At 39.0% G+C, this 18560-nt stretch overlaps 2 protein-coding genes across 3 annotated transcripts in view; one reads left to right on the top strand and one right to left on the bottom strand.

Annotated features, from left to right (window-relative positions):
- Positions 1-18560, top strand: part of STRN (striatin) — a 110428-nt gene that overhangs the window by 44114 nt on the left and 47754 nt on the right. For both annotated transcript variants that reach the window (XM_068565197.1, XM_068565196.1), the window contains exons 3-4: positions 590-663; positions 10750-10828. In XM_068565197.1, coding sequence (XP_068421298.1) covers positions 590-663; positions 10750-10828 — 153 coding nt within the window. The remainder of the gene's footprint in view (positions 1-589; positions 664-10749; positions 10829-18560) is intronic.
- The window catches only part of LOC137778181 (annexin A2-like), a 368470-nt gene continuing 359089 nt past the window's right edge, over positions 9180-18560 (bottom strand). The window contains 2 exon segments of the mRNA XM_068565199.1: positions 9180-10045; positions 10048-10320. Coding sequence (XP_068421300.1) covers positions 9285-10045; positions 10048-10300 — 1014 coding nt within the window. The 5' untranslated portion in view covers positions 10301-10320 and the 3' untranslated portion in view covers positions 9180-9284.

The raw sequence follows: 18560 nt of genomic DNA, 5'->3' as shown, positions 1-18560 counted from the left end.
AAAGGCAAAAGATACGTTGGCTACTAAAAAATATATTTATTCCTACTAGAATGTCTTATTCAACATTGATGATTTAGGCTGGTTCCCCCTCCCTCCTTTGGATTGTTCACTCTAATGCATACTTGGCAAAGCATAATTGCCTGACAATGCAGAGTATTATGAATGACCTTTTTACAAAAAAACAAAACAAAACAACGAAGCTCAATTTTGAGAATGATTAGTCTTTCTCAAGTTTATTTCACAATCCAAACTTATTTACTGCTTTTGATAGAATTGTACTCTGGCAGTCATCAAGAAAATTTGAATACTGCAGAAACTAGAATGTTATCTGGTTCATTTGTAACTATAGAAACAAGATTTATGATTCTCAGTGTTATTCCTTTATTTATTATAACAGGACTTGATGGCATAACAACAACAAAATAATAATGGCAAGCACTTTTGTATTAGGACTTTGACACTGTGGAAGGCTTTGAACTGTTGAAAGTTAGTCAGGACTACTGCATACTGATGACTACTCCTGTTACATATCTTAAAGTTCATTTAAATATGTTTTAAGATGGTTTGTATTTTCTCATTTCTTTGGTAGAGCTAAATACCACAAGTTGAAATATGGAACAGAATTGAATCAGGGAGATATGAAGCCTCCAAGCTATGACTCTGGTAAGCTAATTTTAAAGGAAGTTTAAATGATTAAAAAGAAGTTAATATCTAGTATTTTGTAGCAACAGTATTTATAACTGCAAGTTAATTTCTAATTATTTGCATATTAGTTATTTTTTCTGACCTACTTATCTTTGGGCACTAATCACTAAGTGTCATTTAGATCATTTTCTACCACCTTCCTTCTGTTGCCCTCTTCCCCATTCTTTTAGCTCCCCACTTTCTGCTTATGTTCTACACTTACTGGAAGGATCAGAATTCATGGGGTAACATGCACCAACATAACTGTGTGTTGCTGGGTCCCTCCAGTATTAATGAGAACTTTGAGATGTGTAATATAAAGTACATCATGCCCTTGAAATCCTGAGAGAAAGGGTAGAAACTATGGAGGTAGGAGATTTCTTCTTTAAGTACAAGAGAATTACTCATCCTTAAAGTCTGATCCCTCAATTTCAGGTGCAAAATTGTTTTGGACCTAACCCACAGGATGTTCTGTAACCAGAACATCTTTTAACTGCTGAAACATTTGTTATCTTTTTTGTGCTATTTCTTCTTTTTCCTTCTCCTATATTCCTCATCACCCCATCAAACAATACAAAAATAGTACTTGTAAAGATATTAAGGAATATAATTGACTTATTAGTAGGTGTTAGGAAAAAGTAAGAAAAATTGTTGAAAAGTTATCACCATGTTTCAGATGAGTGTGTTTTTGACATGATGTCAGGTTAAATTCCTGGATCAAATGTCTGATATAACTGTCACATACTGAAATACCTTCCTTGGTTAATATAGTTATTCAATAGAAATAATATTATTTTCATTTTACCTGAATGAAATTTAAACTCAGAGAAGTGGAGAAACTTGCCCAAGGTCCCACAGCTATTAAGTAATGGGAATATGGATCTGAACCCAGGTCCACTGACTCCAAAATTCAAATTCTCCCCATTTTTCCACACTGTTTCTGTGTTTGACAGTGTATGAAAGAAGAAAATTATTCTGAATGTGCTGCCAATTTTATAGTTCAGTTCAGTGTAGTAATGTAATTAACACGTTTCCACGGCTGAATATTGAATCCTTGACGTTTAGAGCAATACCAATTGATCACTGACATTTTTTTTCTTTGGTTTTTTTTCATTGTCCTATCTTTTACTTTGGCGTCTCTTCTTTTAACTTGAGATGCACTTAGATTAAAAAAAATTTTTTTTTCTTGTTTTTAAATCTAGGCTATTTGTTGAAGACTATCCTAAAAGTACATTGTCTGAATCAAAGGAGTGAGTTTAATCACTACTTTTTTTTTTTTTTTTTTTTTAAACTTTGGGTTTATTTATTTATTTATTTATTTTTGGCTGTGTTGGGTCTTCGTTTCTGTGCGAGGGCTTTTCTCTAGTTGCGGCAAGCGGGGGCCACTCTTCATCGCGGTGCACGGGCCTCTCACTATCGTGGCGTTTCTTGTTGCGGAGCACAGGCTCCAGACGTGCAGGCTCAGTAGTTGTGGCGCACGGGCTTAGTTGCTCCGCGGCATGTGGGATCCTCCCAGACCAGGGCTTGAACCCGTGTCCCCTGCATTGGCAGGCAGACTCTCAACCACTGCGCCATCAGGGAAGCCCTAATCACTACTTTTACATAAACATGTTTGTTTCCTAATTTTTGGATATCGATTTAGGAGTATAAAGGTCTAGTTGCAGTATATACAAAATGCTTGTAAGTAAAGAATGTGGCTCAGTAGAAAAAGTTTGGGCTTTGAAATTGGATACACGTAAGTTTGACTCTGTCCTAACACTTTAAATACCTGTGATATTACTTAGTCTCTCTGAGGTTGCTCCATTCCGTATCTGTAAACTGGGGAAAATTCTGGAAATAATTCCTAACTTGTAGGTTTATTTTCTTAGTATGTAATACCTAGTATCATTCCATCTGTCCATCTTTCAAACTACTGTTCAACTTCTAAATATGAAATATGTAATGCTTGTGTCAGAGCCAGAATCAAATTCTGTGAATAAAAATACAGTACTCTGTTGGATTTTTACAGGGAAGATGAAAGAAAAAAGTGATTACAATAAAATTATATGGAGAAGTAATAGGTGTTACGGAGCACAGTAGCAGGAGAACCAAATCTAGTTGTAAGTGATCAAGGAAGCCTTCTTGCAGGAAGTGATATTTGAAGTTGACATTTGAAAGACAAGTAAGAATTAACTAGAGGACGGACTAAGTATTTGTTGAATGAGAGGTAGAAGAAAGACAGAGCATTAGCGGTAAAGTTTCTGAGGGAAGAATTTGGCACATTTGAGAAACAAAATAATTAGTTAGTAGAGAGGGAGAGGGAAAGAGTGTTTCTAGATGCAGCTAGAGAGTTAACCAGGAGGGCAGATTAACTAAGAGTTACGAGAAGGCTTTTGAAGGGTCTTAATCAGGGCTCTTGTGATCACATTTGCTCTTAGATCACGCCGACAGCAGTGTGGAAGATGGGTAGAGAGGAGTAAAACCGGAGATGGGGAGACTGGTTAGAGGACTTTGCAGCCACCTGGGTAAACGAGGAAGGTTACCTTGACAAGGGTACTAACAGTGTAGTTGAAGAGAAGTGAGTGTGTTCAGGAAATATTTAGGAAGTAAAATCTGCAGGAAATTAGTTCTTGTTTAGATGTAGGGGATTTAAAAAGGGGAGAATCAAGGATGACTCCCACACTTCTAGTTTAAAAAACTAGACCAGAAGTACGTTTGGAAGATGGTGGGTTCACTTTTGGATTTACTTGTTAGGCCATCAAGCAGAAATGGCTAGTAGACCGCTGAGCATGTGAGTGTGGAGCTCAAGCCAGAGACATGGGTTTAATATGTAGATTTGAGAGCATATAGCATCTAGTACTAATGACACTCATTGCCACTGGGGTGGAAGAGCTCAGCCAGGGACCTTATGCAGAGTAAGAAGAGGGTCTAAAATGGAGCCCTGAGGAATGGCAACATTTAAAAAACTGGTAGAAGAATAGAAACCTGAAAAGGAAACTGATGAGGATTATTTTAATGGTAGGAGGAAAATCAGGAGCATGGAGATAAAGAGAAGAGAGGGTTTCCAGAAGGAAGGATCCTTCAGCACTACTGATTAATGCCCAGGGGTCTGAAGAGTATCTCTAGGACTTAGTGACACACAGGTCACTGGGAACTTTATTGTGAGCAGTCTTAGGAGAGAGTTGAGGGCAGAAACGAAGACTGTGCGTAGAAAGTGAAGACTAAGTGTAGTAAGCTTTAAGGAAGCCTAGATTGTGGAGGTGAAGGTGAGGGATTAGGGGAAATAGCTGAAAGGACCCATGGGGTCAAGGAAGAGAGGGAGAGAATGTGTGTGTGTGTATGTGTGTGTGTGACATGTTTCTTAGAGGAGGAGCAAATGAAAAGGAGAGAGCAGAGATACGATATGAAGGTATCTGAAGAAGTGATAGGGATTGGATTCTGAACATAGCTGGAGAATGGCAGGAGGAGCATGTCTTTTATTGTTACCAAGAGAGAATATAGGAAGTTAGGTGATGGGTGTGTAGATTTGGGTTTTGGTCTGGTGGTGGGTATTTAATACGATAGCTTTATGTATGTGACTGGATTATCTGCTAAGAATACATCAGAGGTTTAAGAAAAGTGGAGAAGGTTTAAATTAATAATGAACAGGAGGACAAATTTACTAAGAAATAGTAAGATTGAGAAAAGCTAAGGGTCCGATTGAGGTGTGTAATCGTAAGTTTATATAGAAGTGCTGCTGGTCTGCACAATTGGCAGCCTAGGTAAAAGATAATAGAATGAAAATAGTTAACAGTTGAATTCATGGAGAGACAAGGGGACATGAAGACACTGTCAAAAGAATGGTTGAATTGATAGACCCTGAACTAAAACTAGAGAGGAAAGAAAGTGAAGGCAAAGGGAGGCTAATGGATCAAAGAAAGGGGATAGGCAACAGTCTAGAGCAGGTGATCAAACTCTTTTGTAAAGGGCCAGATAGTAATATTTGGGCTTTGTAGGCCATGTGTTCTCTGTTGAAACCACTCAACTCTGCCATCATAACATGAAAGCAGCCACAACACATAAATGAATAAGTGTGGCAGGCTGGATTTGACCTGCAGGCCAAAATTTGCCAGCCCCTGATCTAAGGTCCCACCTAAATCAAAGTGCCTGGTGAATTAGGGGTATTGAGCCTGAAGGATATGCTCAGAGAGTGAGTTTGCATCAGTGACAGTTCTTCATAATGACAATATCTAAGGCATGGCAGCTGGAGAGGGTGGTGGTTGTGCAGAAGCTGAAGTGGATCACCCACATGAATATTAACTTCACTCAAGATGATGTAAAAGTTTGGTTACAGAGGAAGGATGCCTGGTTTAGAGCGTTATCAAGGGATTTGTAGATGACAGTGATGAGGACAGTGACTAGGAGAGGGTAGAAGGTCGTGTATCCAGATTAAAGAAGCAGGCATTTTTCCTTCTTCATTCTTTTATCCATTTACTATATTTTCCTGAAACTGATAATCCAGATGTTTTCTGAAACGTTTTTCAAAAAAATTCGTTTCCCCTCTGACATTTTTCCTGTTTGTTCCACTTCCAAACCTCTACATTTCTCCTTTAGGAGAATATTACCCTAAGTTACGTTAAAATCTATTTATCTTTCATATTTCAGTTTCTCCTACTTAATATTAGAAGCCAGATACTTATTAAAAATAGAATATCTTTATCCAGAGTAACAAATTCTGCCTTTTAACTGAGACGTTTAGACCATTCACATTTAATGTGATTATTGATACAGTGAGCTTTAAAGCTGTCACCTTTGCTGTTTGGTTTCTATTTGTTCAATCTGTTCTTTGCTCCCTTTTCCTCATTTTTTGATTTCTTTTGGATTAATCTAGTGTATATTTTCAAAAATTTATTTATTTTATTTATTTATTTTTGGCTGCATTGGGTCTTCGTTGCTACGTGCGGACTTTCTCTAGTTGCAGTGAGCGGGGGCTACTCTTCGTTGCATTGTGTGGGCTTCTCATTGCAGTGGCTTTTCTTGTTGCAGAGCACGGGCTCTAGGTGCACTGGCTTCAGTAGTTGTGGCTCATGGGCTTAGTTGCTCCGTGGCATGTGGGATCTTCCCGGACCAGGGCTCGAACCCGTGTCCCCTGCATTGGCAGGCGGATTCTTAACCACTGTGCCACCAGGGAAGCCCCTAATGTAGTATTTTTTATGATTTATTTTTATCTCTTTTGCTGGCTTATTAGCTACAACTCTTATTTTATTGGTTGCTTTAGGATTTATAGTATATGTTGTTAAGTTATTGGAGTTCTGTCTTTAAGTGCTAATATACCGCTTCATGTGTAGTATGAGAACCTCCTAACAGTGTACTTCCATCTCTCCTTTCTGTCTTTGTGCAATTGTTTTCATATATTTTACTTCTCTGTATATATATAAACCATACACTACATTATTATTTTTGTTTCAACAGTCAGTTCTCTTTCAAAGAGATTTAAATAACATAAAAAGCATATATTTCCAGTGCTCATCATTCCTTTGTGTGCATCCATATTTTCTGGTATCATTTTCCTTCTGTCTTAAGAACTTTCTTTAACATATTTTGTAATACGGGTTGCTGATAATGAATTCTTTGAGCTTTTGTGTGTCTGAAAAAGTCTTTATTTTGCTGCCTGCATTGTTTCTGATGAGATATCTTCTGTCATTCTTATCTTTATTCCTCTGTATATGAGTGACCTTTTTCTCTGGCTGCTTTTAAGATTTATCTCTCTATCATTGGTTTTAAGCAATTTTATTATGATGTGCTTTGGTGTAGTTCCACCCCCCCCCACCCCCCACCCCCCCCCAGTGTTTCTCGTGCTTGGGATTTGTTGGGTTTCTTGGATCTATGGGTTTATAGTTTTCATGAAATTTGGAACTTTTCAGCCCCTGTTTCTTCAGATATTATTTTTGTTCTCCCTCCCTATGCTGTGATCGGGAAACTCTATCAAGGCAGTAAGCTGGAACAATCATAGGGCTCACCTGTTTGGTTCCCTTTTCTCAGGGATTGCTGCCCTCTGTTGCCTGATGTCCAATGTCTTAACCATTTTGATTTATAGTTGCTTCAAGCAGGAGGGTAAATTGGGTCCCTGTTACTCCAACTTGACTGGAAGTGCCAGTCAGATACTTTTAACATTACCAAGAAATTCAGTTCTTACCCACTTTAAAATCCTCACTTTTGTATAATGTCACTTTTTGAACTTGATAAGGTAAGAATGAATCTGATAGTTGATGAATACTTATTAACCATTGAGAGAACTAAGTGTTTAGCCTGGATAAGAAGTGTGGGGAAAAACAAGTTCACATGTGACCCAGAGAGTCAGATTTTTTTTTTTTTAAATAGAGAAAGGAAAATTTACTTCGGAGAAATTTATCCAGAATCAGGATTTCTGTCTTTATAATTACTTTGCAGGCATTGAAACTTGTTGCTCTTACAGAAGTCTATACCACTGATTATTTCTCTAAAACAGTGGAAAATAGATTTTGGCAATGTTGAGTAAAGAGCCTGTTGTATATTTGTGTGGTTAAATCTATGATTGCAGATGTAATCTTAGATCATTAATTCATACACTAATCTAATAAAAGAATTAGGGTAAACAGTTTTCCTCAAATCCATTGCCAAGGAGATAAGGACTCCTCAAGCTCTATAGGTCTTTGAATGTCTTCATTCTTAGTAAGTGTTGTGACTGGTTATATTTCCATGAGGTTTCGTTTGCTTCCTTGCAATCATCTGGAGCCTAGTCATGATCCAGTGGAATAATATAATAAGCAGCAGTCATAGACTTGCTGTTTTTGTCATATAGCTGGGTTAACTGAGTCAAGACTGAGTACATGCTTTCTTTTTCTTTTTCTCTTTTTCTTTCATTGAAGTATAATTGACTTGCAATATTATATTAGTTTCAGGTATACAGCATAGTGGTTTGATATTTTTAATATATTACAAAATGATCACCCAGGGAGTCGGATTTTATCTCAGTATAAGAATACACTTTTTAAAAAGAGGGTGCATTCTTATTTGATTTGGCTTAATTTATTTTTTATTAAGGTATAATTTACATACAGTGAAATTCACCTTTCTGGTGTTTTCATAAACACATACAGTCTTGTTACTAATACCGTTTGTAGTTAACCCTTCCTTCCCTACTCTAATCCCCTGGCAACTACTAATATGTTTTCTGTTCCTACAGTTTTGCCTTTTTGAGAAAATCATATCAATTCCAGAATCATACAGAATGTAGCCTTTTTTTTTTTTTTTAATTAATTTATTTATTTATTTATTTTTGGCTGTGTTGGGTCTTCGTTTCTGTGCCAGGGCTTTCTCTAGTTGCGGTGAGCGGGGGCCACTCTTCATCGCGGTGTGCGGACCTCTCACTATCGCGGCCTCTCTTGTTGCGGAGCACAGGCTCCAGACGCGCAGGCTCAGTAATTGTGGCTCACGGGCCTAGTTGCTCTGCGGCATGTGGGATCTTCCCAGACCAGGGCTCGAACCCGTGTCCCCTGTATTGGCAGGTGGATTCTCAACCACTGCACCACCAGGGAAGCCCCCAGAATGTAGCCTTTTGAATCTAGGGTCTCCTGTTCAGCATAATGCATTTGAGATTCTTATATGTTGGTGTGTGTCAGTAGTTCATTCCTTGTTCTTGTTGAGTAGTATTCCATTGAATGGATGTACCACTCCTTGGTAACATCACTAGCTACCAAAGTAGGCAAAGGCAGTTGAGTGTATCTGAGGATGGTGTAGAAAGGATTTAGGCATATTTATTTATTTATTTATTTATTTATTATTTTTTGTTTTTGGCTGCATTGGGTCTTCGTTGCTGCACGCAGGCTTTCTCTAGTTGTGGCAAGCAGGGGCTACTCGTTTCGGTGTGTGGGCTTCTCATTGTCGTGGCTTCTCTTGTCGCGGAGCACGGATTCTAGGTGTGCGGGCTTCAGTAGTTGTGGCACGTGGGCTCAGTAGCTGTGGCTTGCGGGCTCTAGGGCGCAGGCTCAGTAGTTGTGGCACACAGGCTTTGTTGCTCCGCGGCATGTGAGATCTTCCCGGACCAGGGCTCGAACCCATGTCCCCTGCATTGGCAGGTGGATTCTTAACCACTGCACCACCAGGGAAGTCCCTTATCATCTTTTTGAAAGATTTGGCTTCTACCAAATGATGAATTGAAGCTTTACAGGGCCTAGGAGGTTTTCATCTAAAGAAGGTCTTAAAAAAAGAATGCTTGAGGTTTTCATTTAATAACTAGTGAAGGAAATAGATTTGGCTAGGGATTATTTCTTTTTTTTTTTTTTTTTTTCCTTGTTCCTAAAGTAAAAATTCAGTTTATTCATGTTTATGACACATTACTCAGAAGGCAAAGTGTTTCACATCATAGATTTCACTTCCAGCTCCTTGGAATGTTCATTTCTTTGACTGTAAACAGAGACTAGACCGGAAAGCCACGTAATGCTTAGGCAACTAAACTAAGGATGGAGCAGGTGGGGTGGGCAGTGCTAACGTCATCCTCCCAGGGATGGGCACAAGGGGGCTGTTAGCCACAAGCTGACTGTGTAGAACTGTTAGCTGGGAGTGCGGAGCAGCCGTCCTGGACCCTCGGGCCATTGTGGGCTTCAGTCATCCCCACCACACAGGTACAGCAGCGCTTTCTGGTAGTCGCCCTTGGTGTCTTGCTGAATGTAGTAGTACAGGGACTTGCCATACTTTTTCTTGAATTCAGATCTAATTTTCAGCATGTCCACTTCACTGTGGGAGATCATGATTCTAATCAGGACCTTATCATGAGTGCCCTTGCCCTTCATGGAGTCGTACAGTCTGTCAGCAAAATACAGGGGCTTGTTCTGAATGCACTGGACTTGGTTCAGGAAGGCATTTTCCAGGTCTCCTCTGACCTCCTTGTTGATGCTCTCCAGCATGTCATAAGGGCTGTAGCTCTTGTACCTTTCAAATACTTTCTGGAGGCGGCACACACTCCGCTCGGTCAGGATGCTGATCCACTTGGGAACATCAGTTCCTCTCCTCTTCATGCCAGCATCACAGAGATCCCGGGCATCTTGGTCAATCAGTTCATAATCAACGACAGAGCCATCCTCTGCTCTTCGACCCTTCGATAGGGCAACCATCAGCTTGCGGAAGTCACCAGATGTGTCGGAAATGATATCCTTCTCCAGATCGGTCTTGTACGTGTCCGTGTCGACTCTGTTGATTTCCTGCAGCTCCTGGTTGGTCCTTGAGCAGATGAACTCAATGAGGGAGTCCTCATCGGTCCCCAGCCCCTTCATGGAGGCTTTCAGCTCGGAAGCGTCATACTGAGCAAGTGTTTTCAGTAGGCCCCAAATCACTGTCTCCAGGTGGCCGGGCAAGGCTGACTTCGTGCTGATGCAAGTTCCTTTTTGGTCCTCCTCTGGTAGGCGAAGGCAATATCCTGTCTCTGTTCATTGCTGCGGTTGGTCAAAGTGTTGATGGTGACCTCATCCACACCCTTAGTCTTGATGGCCATTTCAGTGTTCAGAGCATCCCGCTCAGCATCAAAGTTGGTGTACGCTTTGACTGACCCGTATGCACTTGGAGGTGTGGAGTGATCACCCTCCAAGCTGAGCTTGCCGAGAATTTCATGAACGGTAGACATTTTGAAAGAAGCTGGGCCAGGTGTGGAGCGTTGCCAGATGCAAAGCAGGGATTATTTCTTATCTATCTGCTCTTTACCAGATGGGCTTTTTTTTTTTTTGAACCATCGTTCCTGCGCATTTTGTTCTAATTCTGATGTGGTGCTCCGTAATACTTTTGACTCTTGTGTGACTTGAGTTGCCCTGAAGGAAAATTCTCAGGTTACCTAAAAATTGGGGAAAAGTCTTTATTTTAGTTCTGAAACTCTCAGGGAAATCTAGTAGCCATAATGAGTTTATATTAGAGTTTTGTTATGGAAATTAAACTTAAAAACAGAATTTCCATTGTCCTAAAACATACCTTACAGTGTAGTGTTCTTAATCTTATAAATTTTTATTGGACATTTTTAATGAATTGAGATACCCTCTAATGTATATAACGTCAGTTTTTTTATGATTTAATGTTTTCCAGATGAAGGTAATGAAACAGAGGTGCAGCCACAACAAAACAGCCAGTTAATGTGGAAACAAGGTCGACAACTACTCAGACAGTAAGTATCTCTTGAAAGTATCTGCTGTGAAAAAGCTTCTTTGAATTACTGTTCCTTTTTCATATTAAATACTTTTTCCCCTATGGAGGAATTTATTTTTTCATTAAATATTAGTAAGAATTATCAAGAATAAGTTCTCTCTCCATAATTTTAGCTTTATCAGGAAGTGTACAGCTTAAAGCTTCTAATTTATATATGCTTAAATTTATAGTTTAAAGAATTCTATACCCTTAAAGTTACTCTTTTCCTTGTACCTTTTATACATGAATATACATATGTTTTAATATAAGCCTAATCATGTAATTTTTGTGTTATGTTTTTAAACTTTATTTTAAATAGATGGAAAAACTTCTTGGATTTCCCAAGTTTGTAAATTTTATGCTAACATATAGTTTCTCCTATAAAATGTGAACTTGAGAGTATAAAGAGGGATCAAAGCTAGGTTGAGGTTCAGATGTCAGGCAGTGGGCTAGACCCACTCACCAGCTCAGTGCCTGACCCTTGCATATCACATTTGAAATTGGTATTTTGATTTGTGCCTCAGTAAAATGAAATTTGCTACCTGGTTTAAACTTTTGGGGTTGCTTGTGAATAGTCTAAACCTGTGGTTTCCAGAGCAGATTGCATGCCAGCCATTTCTTTTGATGATGGGAAGAGAATATTACAATGTCTCCTTACATCTATTTTTTATCTCCTCAAAGTGAGAAGGAAATGAGACTTCATTACTATTTATTTATTTATGTTTTAAATTTTATTTTATTTATTTATTTTTTATACAGCAGGTTCTTATTAGTTATCTATTTTATACATATTAGTGTATATATGTCAATCCCAATATCCCAATTCATCCCCCCCGACACTTTCCCCCCTTGGTGTCTGTACGTTTGTTCTCTACATCTGTGTCTCTATTTCTGCCTTGCAAACTGGTTCATCTGTACCATTTTTCGAGAATCCACATATATGTGTTAATATATGATACTGTTTTTCTCTTTCTGACTTACTTCACTCTGTATGACAGTCTCTAGGTCCATCCGCGTCTCTACAAATGAGTCCATTTCATACCTTTTTATGGCTGAGTAATATTCCATTGTATGTATGTACCACATCTTCTTTAACTGTTCGTCTGTCAGTGGGCATTTAGGTTGCTTCCATGACCTGGCTATTGTAAATAGTGCTGCAGTGAACACTGGGGTGCATGTGTCTTTTTGAATTATGGTTTTCTCTGGGTGTATGCCCAGTAGTGGGATTGCTGGGTCATATGGTGATTCTATTTTTAGTTTTTTAAGGAATCTCCATACTTTTCTCCATAGTGACTGTATCAGTTTACATTCCCACCAACAGTGCAAGAGGGTTCCCTTTTTTCCACACCCTCAGCAGCATTTGCTGTTTGTAGATTTTCTGATGATGCCCATTCTAACCAGTGTGAGGTGATACCTCATTGTAGTTTTGATTTGCATTTCTCTAATGATTAGTGATGTTGAGCAGCTTTTCATGTGCCTCTTGGCCATCTGTATGTCTTCTTTGGAGAAATGTCTATTTAGGTCTTCTGCCCATTTTTGGATTGGGTTGTTTGTTTTTATAATGTTGAGCTGCATGGGCTGTTTATATATTTTGGAGATTAATCCTTTGTTGATTTGTTAGCAAATATTTTCTCCCATTCTGAGGGTTGTCTTTTCATCTTGTTTATAGTTTCCTTTGCTGTGCAAAAGCTTTTAAGTTTCATTAGGTCCCATTTGTTTATTTTTGTTTTTATTTCCATTTCTCTAGGAGGTGGGTCAAAAAGGATCTTGCTGTGATTTATGTCATAGAGTGTTCTGCCTATGTTTTCCTCTAAGAGTTTGATAGTGTCTGGCCTTACATTTAGGTCTTGAATCCATTTTGAGTTTATTTTTGTGTATGGTGTTAGGGAGTGTTCTAATTTCATTCTTTTACATGTAGCTGTCCAGTTTTCCCAACACCACTTATTGAAGAGACTGTCTTTTCTCCATTGTATATCCTTGCCTCCTTTGTCATAGATTAGTTGACCATAGGTGTGTGGGTTTATCTCTGGGCTTTCTATCCTGTTCCATTGATCTATATTTCTGTTTTTGTGCCAGTACCATACTTTCTTGGTTACTGTAGCTTTGTAGTATAGTCTGAAGTCAGGGAGTCTGATTCCTCCAGCTCCGTTTTTTTTCCCTCAAGATTGCTTTGGCTATTTGAGGTCTTTTGTGTCTCCATACAAATTTTAGATTTTTGTTCTAGTTCTGTGAAAAATGCCATTGGTAGTTTGATAGGGATTGCACTGAATCTGTAGATTGCTTTGGGTAGTATAGTCATTTTCACAATATTGATTCTTCCAATCCAAGAACATGGTATATCTCTCCATCTGTTTGTGTCATCTTTGATTTCTTTCATCAGTGTCTTATAGTTTTCTGCATACAGGTCTTTTGTCTCCTTAGGTAGGTTTATTCCTAGTTATTTTATTCTTTTTGTTGCGGTGGTGAATGAGATTGTTTCCTTAATTTCTCTTTCTGGTCTTTCGTTGTTAGTGTATAGGAATGCAGGAGATTTCTGTGCATTAATTTTGTATCCTGCAGCTTTACCAAATTCATTGATTAGCTCTAGTAGTTTTCTGGTGGCATCTTTAGGATTCTGTATGTATTGTATCATGTCATCTGCAAACAGTGACAATTTTACTTCTTCTTTTCCAATTTGTATTCCTTTTATTTCTTTTTCTTCTCTGATTGCCGTGGTTAGGACTATGTTGAATAATAGTGGCGAGAGTGGACATCCTTGTCTTGTTCCTGATCTTAGAGGAAATGCTTTCAGTTTTTCACCATTGCGAATGATGTTTGCTGTGGGTTTGTCATATATGACCTTTATTATGTTGAGGTAGGTTCCCTCTGTGCCCACTTTCTGGAGAATTTTTATCATAAATGGGTGTTGAATTTTGTCAAAAGCTTTTTCTGCATCTATTGAGATAATCATCTGGTTTTTATTCTTCAATTTGTTAATATGGTGTATCACATTGATTGATTTGCGTATATTGAAGACTCCTTGCATCCCTGGGATAAATCCCACTTGATCATGGTGTATGATCCTTTTAATGTGTTGTTGGATTCTGTTTGCTAGTATTTTGTTGAGGATTTTTGCCTCTATATTCATCAGTGATACTGGTTTGTAATTTTCTTTTTTTGTGGTATGTTTGTCTGGTTTTGGTATCAGGGTGATGATGGCCTTGTAGAATGTGTTTGGGAGTGTTCCTTCCTCTGCAGTTTTTTGGAAGAGTTTGAGAAGGATGGGTGTTAGCTCTTCTCTAAATGTTTGATAGAATTCACCTGTGAAGCCATCTGGTCCTGGGCTTTTGTTTGTTGGAAGATTTTTAATCACAGTTTCAATTTGATTACTTCTGATTGGTCTGTTCATATTTTCTAGTTCTTCCTGGTTCAGTCTTGGAAGGTTATACCTTTCTAAGAATTTGTCCATTTCTTGCAGGTTGTCCATTTTATTGGCATAGAGTTGCTTGTAGTAGTCTCTTAGGATGCTTCGTATTTCTGCGGTGTCCATTGTAACTTCTCCTTTTTCATTTCTAATTTTATTGATTTGAGTCCTCTCCCTCTTTTTCTTGATGAGTCTGGCTAAAGGTTTATCAATTTTGTTTATCTTCTCAAAGAACCAGCTTTTAGTTTTATTGATCTTTGCTATTGTTTTCTTTGTTTCTATTTCCTTTATTTCCGCTCTGATCTTTATGACCTCTTTCCTGCTACTAACTTTGGGTTTTGTTTGTTCTTCTGTCTCTAGTTCCTTTAGGTGTAAGGTTAGATTGTTTATTTGAGATTTTTCTTGTTTCTGGAAGTAGGATTGTATCGCTATTAACTTCCCTCTTAGAACTGCTTTTGCTGCATCCCATAGGTTTTTGGATCATTGTGTTTTCATTGTCATTTGTCTCTAGGTATTTTTTGATTTCCTCTTTGATTTATCCAGTGATCTCTTGGTTATTTAGTAACGTATTGTTTGACCTCCCTGTGTTTGTATTTTTTACGTTTTTTCCCTGTAACTTATTTCTAATCTCATAGCGTTGTGGTCAGAGAAGATGCTTGATATGATTTCAATTTTCTTAAATTTACCAAGGCTTGATTTGTGACCCAAGATGTGATCTATCCTGGAGAATGTTCCATGTGCACTTGAGAAGAAAGTGTAATCTGCTGTTTTGGGATGGAATGTCCTATAAATATCAATTAAATCTGTCTGATCTATTGTGTCACTTAAAGCTTGTGTTTCCTTATTAATTTTCTGTCTGGATGATCTGTCCATTGGTGTAAGTGAGGTGTTAAAGTCCCCCACTATTATTGTGTTACTGTCGATTTCCTCTTTTATAGCAGTTAGATTTGCCTTATGTATTGAGGTGCTCCTATGCTGGGTGCATATATATTTATAATTGTTATATCTTCTTCTTGGATTGAACCCTTGACCATTATGTAGTGTCCTTCCTTGTCTCTTGTAACATTCTTTATTTTAAAGTCTATTTTATCTGATATGAGTATTGCTACTCCAGCTTTCTTTTGATTTCCATTTGCATGGAATATCGTTTTCCATCCCTTCACTTTCAGTCTGTATGTGTCCCTAGGTCTGAAGTGGGTCTCTTGTAGACAGCATATATATGGGTCTTGTTTTTGTATCCATTCAGCCAGCCTGTGTCTTTTGGTTGGAGCATTTAATCCATTCATATTTAAGGTAATTATCGATATGTATGTTCCTGTTACCATTTTCTTAATTGTTTTGGGTTTGTTTTTGTAGGTCCTTTTCTTCTCTTGTGTTTCCCACTTAGAGAAGTTCCTTTAGCATTTGTTGTAGAGGTGGTTTGGTGGGGCTGAATTCTCTTAGCTTTTGCTTGTCTGTAAAGCTTTTGATTTCTCCGTTGAATCTGAATGAGATCCTTGCTGAGTAGAGTAATCTTGGTTGTAGGTTCTTCCCTTTCATCACTTTAAGTATATCGTGCCACTCCCTTCTGGCCTGTAGAGTTTCTGCTGAGAAATCAGCTGTTAACCTTATGGGAGTTCCCTTGTATGTTATTTGTCATTTTTCTCTTGTTGCTTTTAACAATTTTTCTTTGTCTTTAATTTTTGTCAGTTTGATTACTATGTGTCTCGGCATGTTTCTCCTTGGGTTTATCCTGCCTGGGGCTCTCTGCACTTCCTGGACTTGGGTGGCTATTTCCTTTCCCATATTAGGGAAGTTTTTGACTGTAATGTCTTCAAATATTTTCTTGAGTCCTTTGTCTCTCTCTTCTCCTTCTGGGGCCCTTATAATGCGAATGTTGGTGCATTTAATGTTGTCCCAGAGGTCTCTTAGGCTGTCTTCATTTCTTTTCATTCTTTTTCTTTACTCTGTTCTGCGGCAGTGAATTCTACCATTCTGTCTTCCAGGTCACTTGTCTGTTCTTCTGCCTCAGTTATTCTGCTATTGATTCCTTCTATTATGTTTTTCATTTCAGTTATTGTAGTGTTCATCTCTGTTTGTTTGTTCTTTAATTCTTCTAGGTGTTTGTCCTTTAATTCTTGTAGGTCTTTGTTAAACATTTCTTGCATCTTCTTGGTCTTTGCCTCCATTCTTTTTCTGAGGTCCTGGATCATCTTCACTATCATTATTCTGAATTCTTTTTCTGGAAGGTTGCCTATCTCCACTTCATTTAATTGTTTTTCTGGGGTTTTGTCTTGTTCCTTCATCGGGTACATAGCCCTCTGCCTTTTCATTTTGTCTGTCTTTCTGTGAATGTGGTTTTCGTTCCACAGGCTGCAGGATTGTGGTTCTTCTTGCTTCTGCTGTCTGCCCTCTGGTGGATGAGGCTATCTAAGAGGCTTGTGCAGGCTTCCTGATGGGAGGGACTGGTGGTGGGTAGAGCTGGGTTTGCTCTGGTGGGAACAATTCAGTAAAACTTTAACCTCCTTGTTTGCTGTTGGGTGGGGCTGCATTCCCTCCCTGTTGGTTATTTGGCCTGAGGTGACGCAGCACTGGAGCCTGCCAAACCTGCTGTTTGGTGGGGCTAAAGGTGGACTCTGGAGGGCTCATGCCAAGGAGTTCTTCCCAGATCTTTAGCTGCCAGTGTCCTTGTCCCCACGGTGAGCCACAGCCACCCCCTGCCTCTGCAGCAGACCCTCCAACACTAGCAGGCAGGTCTGGTTCCGTCATCTGTGGGGTCACTGCTCCTGGGTACTGACATGCACACTACTTTGTGTGTGCCCTCCAAGAGTGGAGTCTCTGTTTCCCCCAGTCCTGTCGAAGTCCTGCAATCAAATCCCGCTAGCCTTTAAAGTCTGATTCTCTGGGAATTCCTCCTCCTGTTGCTGGACCCCCAGGTTGGGAAGCCTGACGTGGGGCTCAGAACGTTCACTCCAGTGGGTGGACTTCTGTGGTATAATTGTTCTCCAGTTTGTGAGTCATCCACCCAGCGGTTGTGGGATTTGATTTTATTGTGATTGCGCCCCTCCTGCTGTCTCACTGCGGCTTCTCCTTTGTCTTTGGATGTGGGGTATCTTTTTTGGTGAGTTCCAGTGTCTTCCTCTTGATGACTGTTCAGCAGTTAGTTGGGATTCCGGTGGTCTTGCAAGAGGGAGTGAGCGCACGTCCTTCTACTCCGCCGTCTTGAACCAGTCGCTCCTCCGGTCTCAGTTTTTCAAAGTTACTAGATTTTTTTTGCAACTTTACTCTACTTTCCTCATAGTAAGTACAGCGGTGAACCATATAATAAAATTTTGTAAACTTGAACCACAGTCATCCCAAAGGCTCTCATGAGCTCCAGTCTCCAGTGAGTTCCGTCTCCAGCTGAATTCAGTCTCCAGAGACTTCATTACTGTTTAATAAATGGGTTTTCACTTTGGTCTTAAATGTGATTTATGCATTTTCCTTTTATAAATAAATAAATTCTTAAAGTGCTTATTTTGTTTTTTTGGTTTTTTTTAATGACAAGTGGTTATCATAGTGAGCAATCCAAGAAAAATTTTTTTTAATTAATTAATTTATTTTTGACTGTGTTGGGTCTTCGTTTCTGTGCGAGGGCTTTCTCCAGTTGCGGCAAGCGGGGGCCACTCTTCATCGCGGTGCACGGGCCTCTCACTATCGCGGCCTCTCTTGTTGCGGAGCACAGGCTCCAGACGCGCAGACTCAGTAGTTGTGGCTCATGGGCCTAGTTGCTCCGTGGCATGTGGGATCTTCCCAGACCAGGGCTCGAACCCGTGTCCCCTGCATTGGCAGGCAGATTCTCAACCACTGCGCCGCCAGGGAAGCCCTCAAGAAATATTTTTTGAAAGACTCGTAATCTGCCTCTCAAAGGTGACATTTTATTGATGAATAAGGAAGTAACTATTTAGTAAAGCCAACTTATCTATGGAATGAGCAGTTTTGGAAACAGTTATATATAATGTGATTTTGTTGCCAAAGTGAGTTATGTATCAAGTATTATTTGTTAAAAATAGAAAAGCATAATACCTTTGTGTTTGTTTGCAAGAACCAACTGATTAAAATCAGGAACGTTTGAAATTTACTATCCAAATTTTAATCAAAAATTTTCTATAGGTACTGGATAGGATTGAAAAATGAGTACCTTGACTTGATAGGATACATTTATTCCATTTTGGTCACATGTCTTTGTGAGGTATCTCTTTGAGCTATAATAACTCTTAATACCAGATCTTAAAATAAAGTGATCTTAGATCAGACTGGTTATCTTTTTGATCTTTGTTTTCTCTTTCAT

Source organism: Eschrichtius robustus, chromosome 15 (assembly GCF_028021215.1).
Source record: "Eschrichtius robustus isolate mEscRob2 chromosome 15, mEscRob2.pri, whole genome shotgun sequence".
Lineage (NCBI taxonomy): Eukaryota > Metazoa > Chordata > Mammalia > Artiodactyla > Eschrichtiidae > Eschrichtius > Eschrichtius robustus.
The sequence above is the reverse complement of the archived record's forward strand: the minus strand, read 5'-3'. Positions and strand labels throughout refer to the sequence as shown.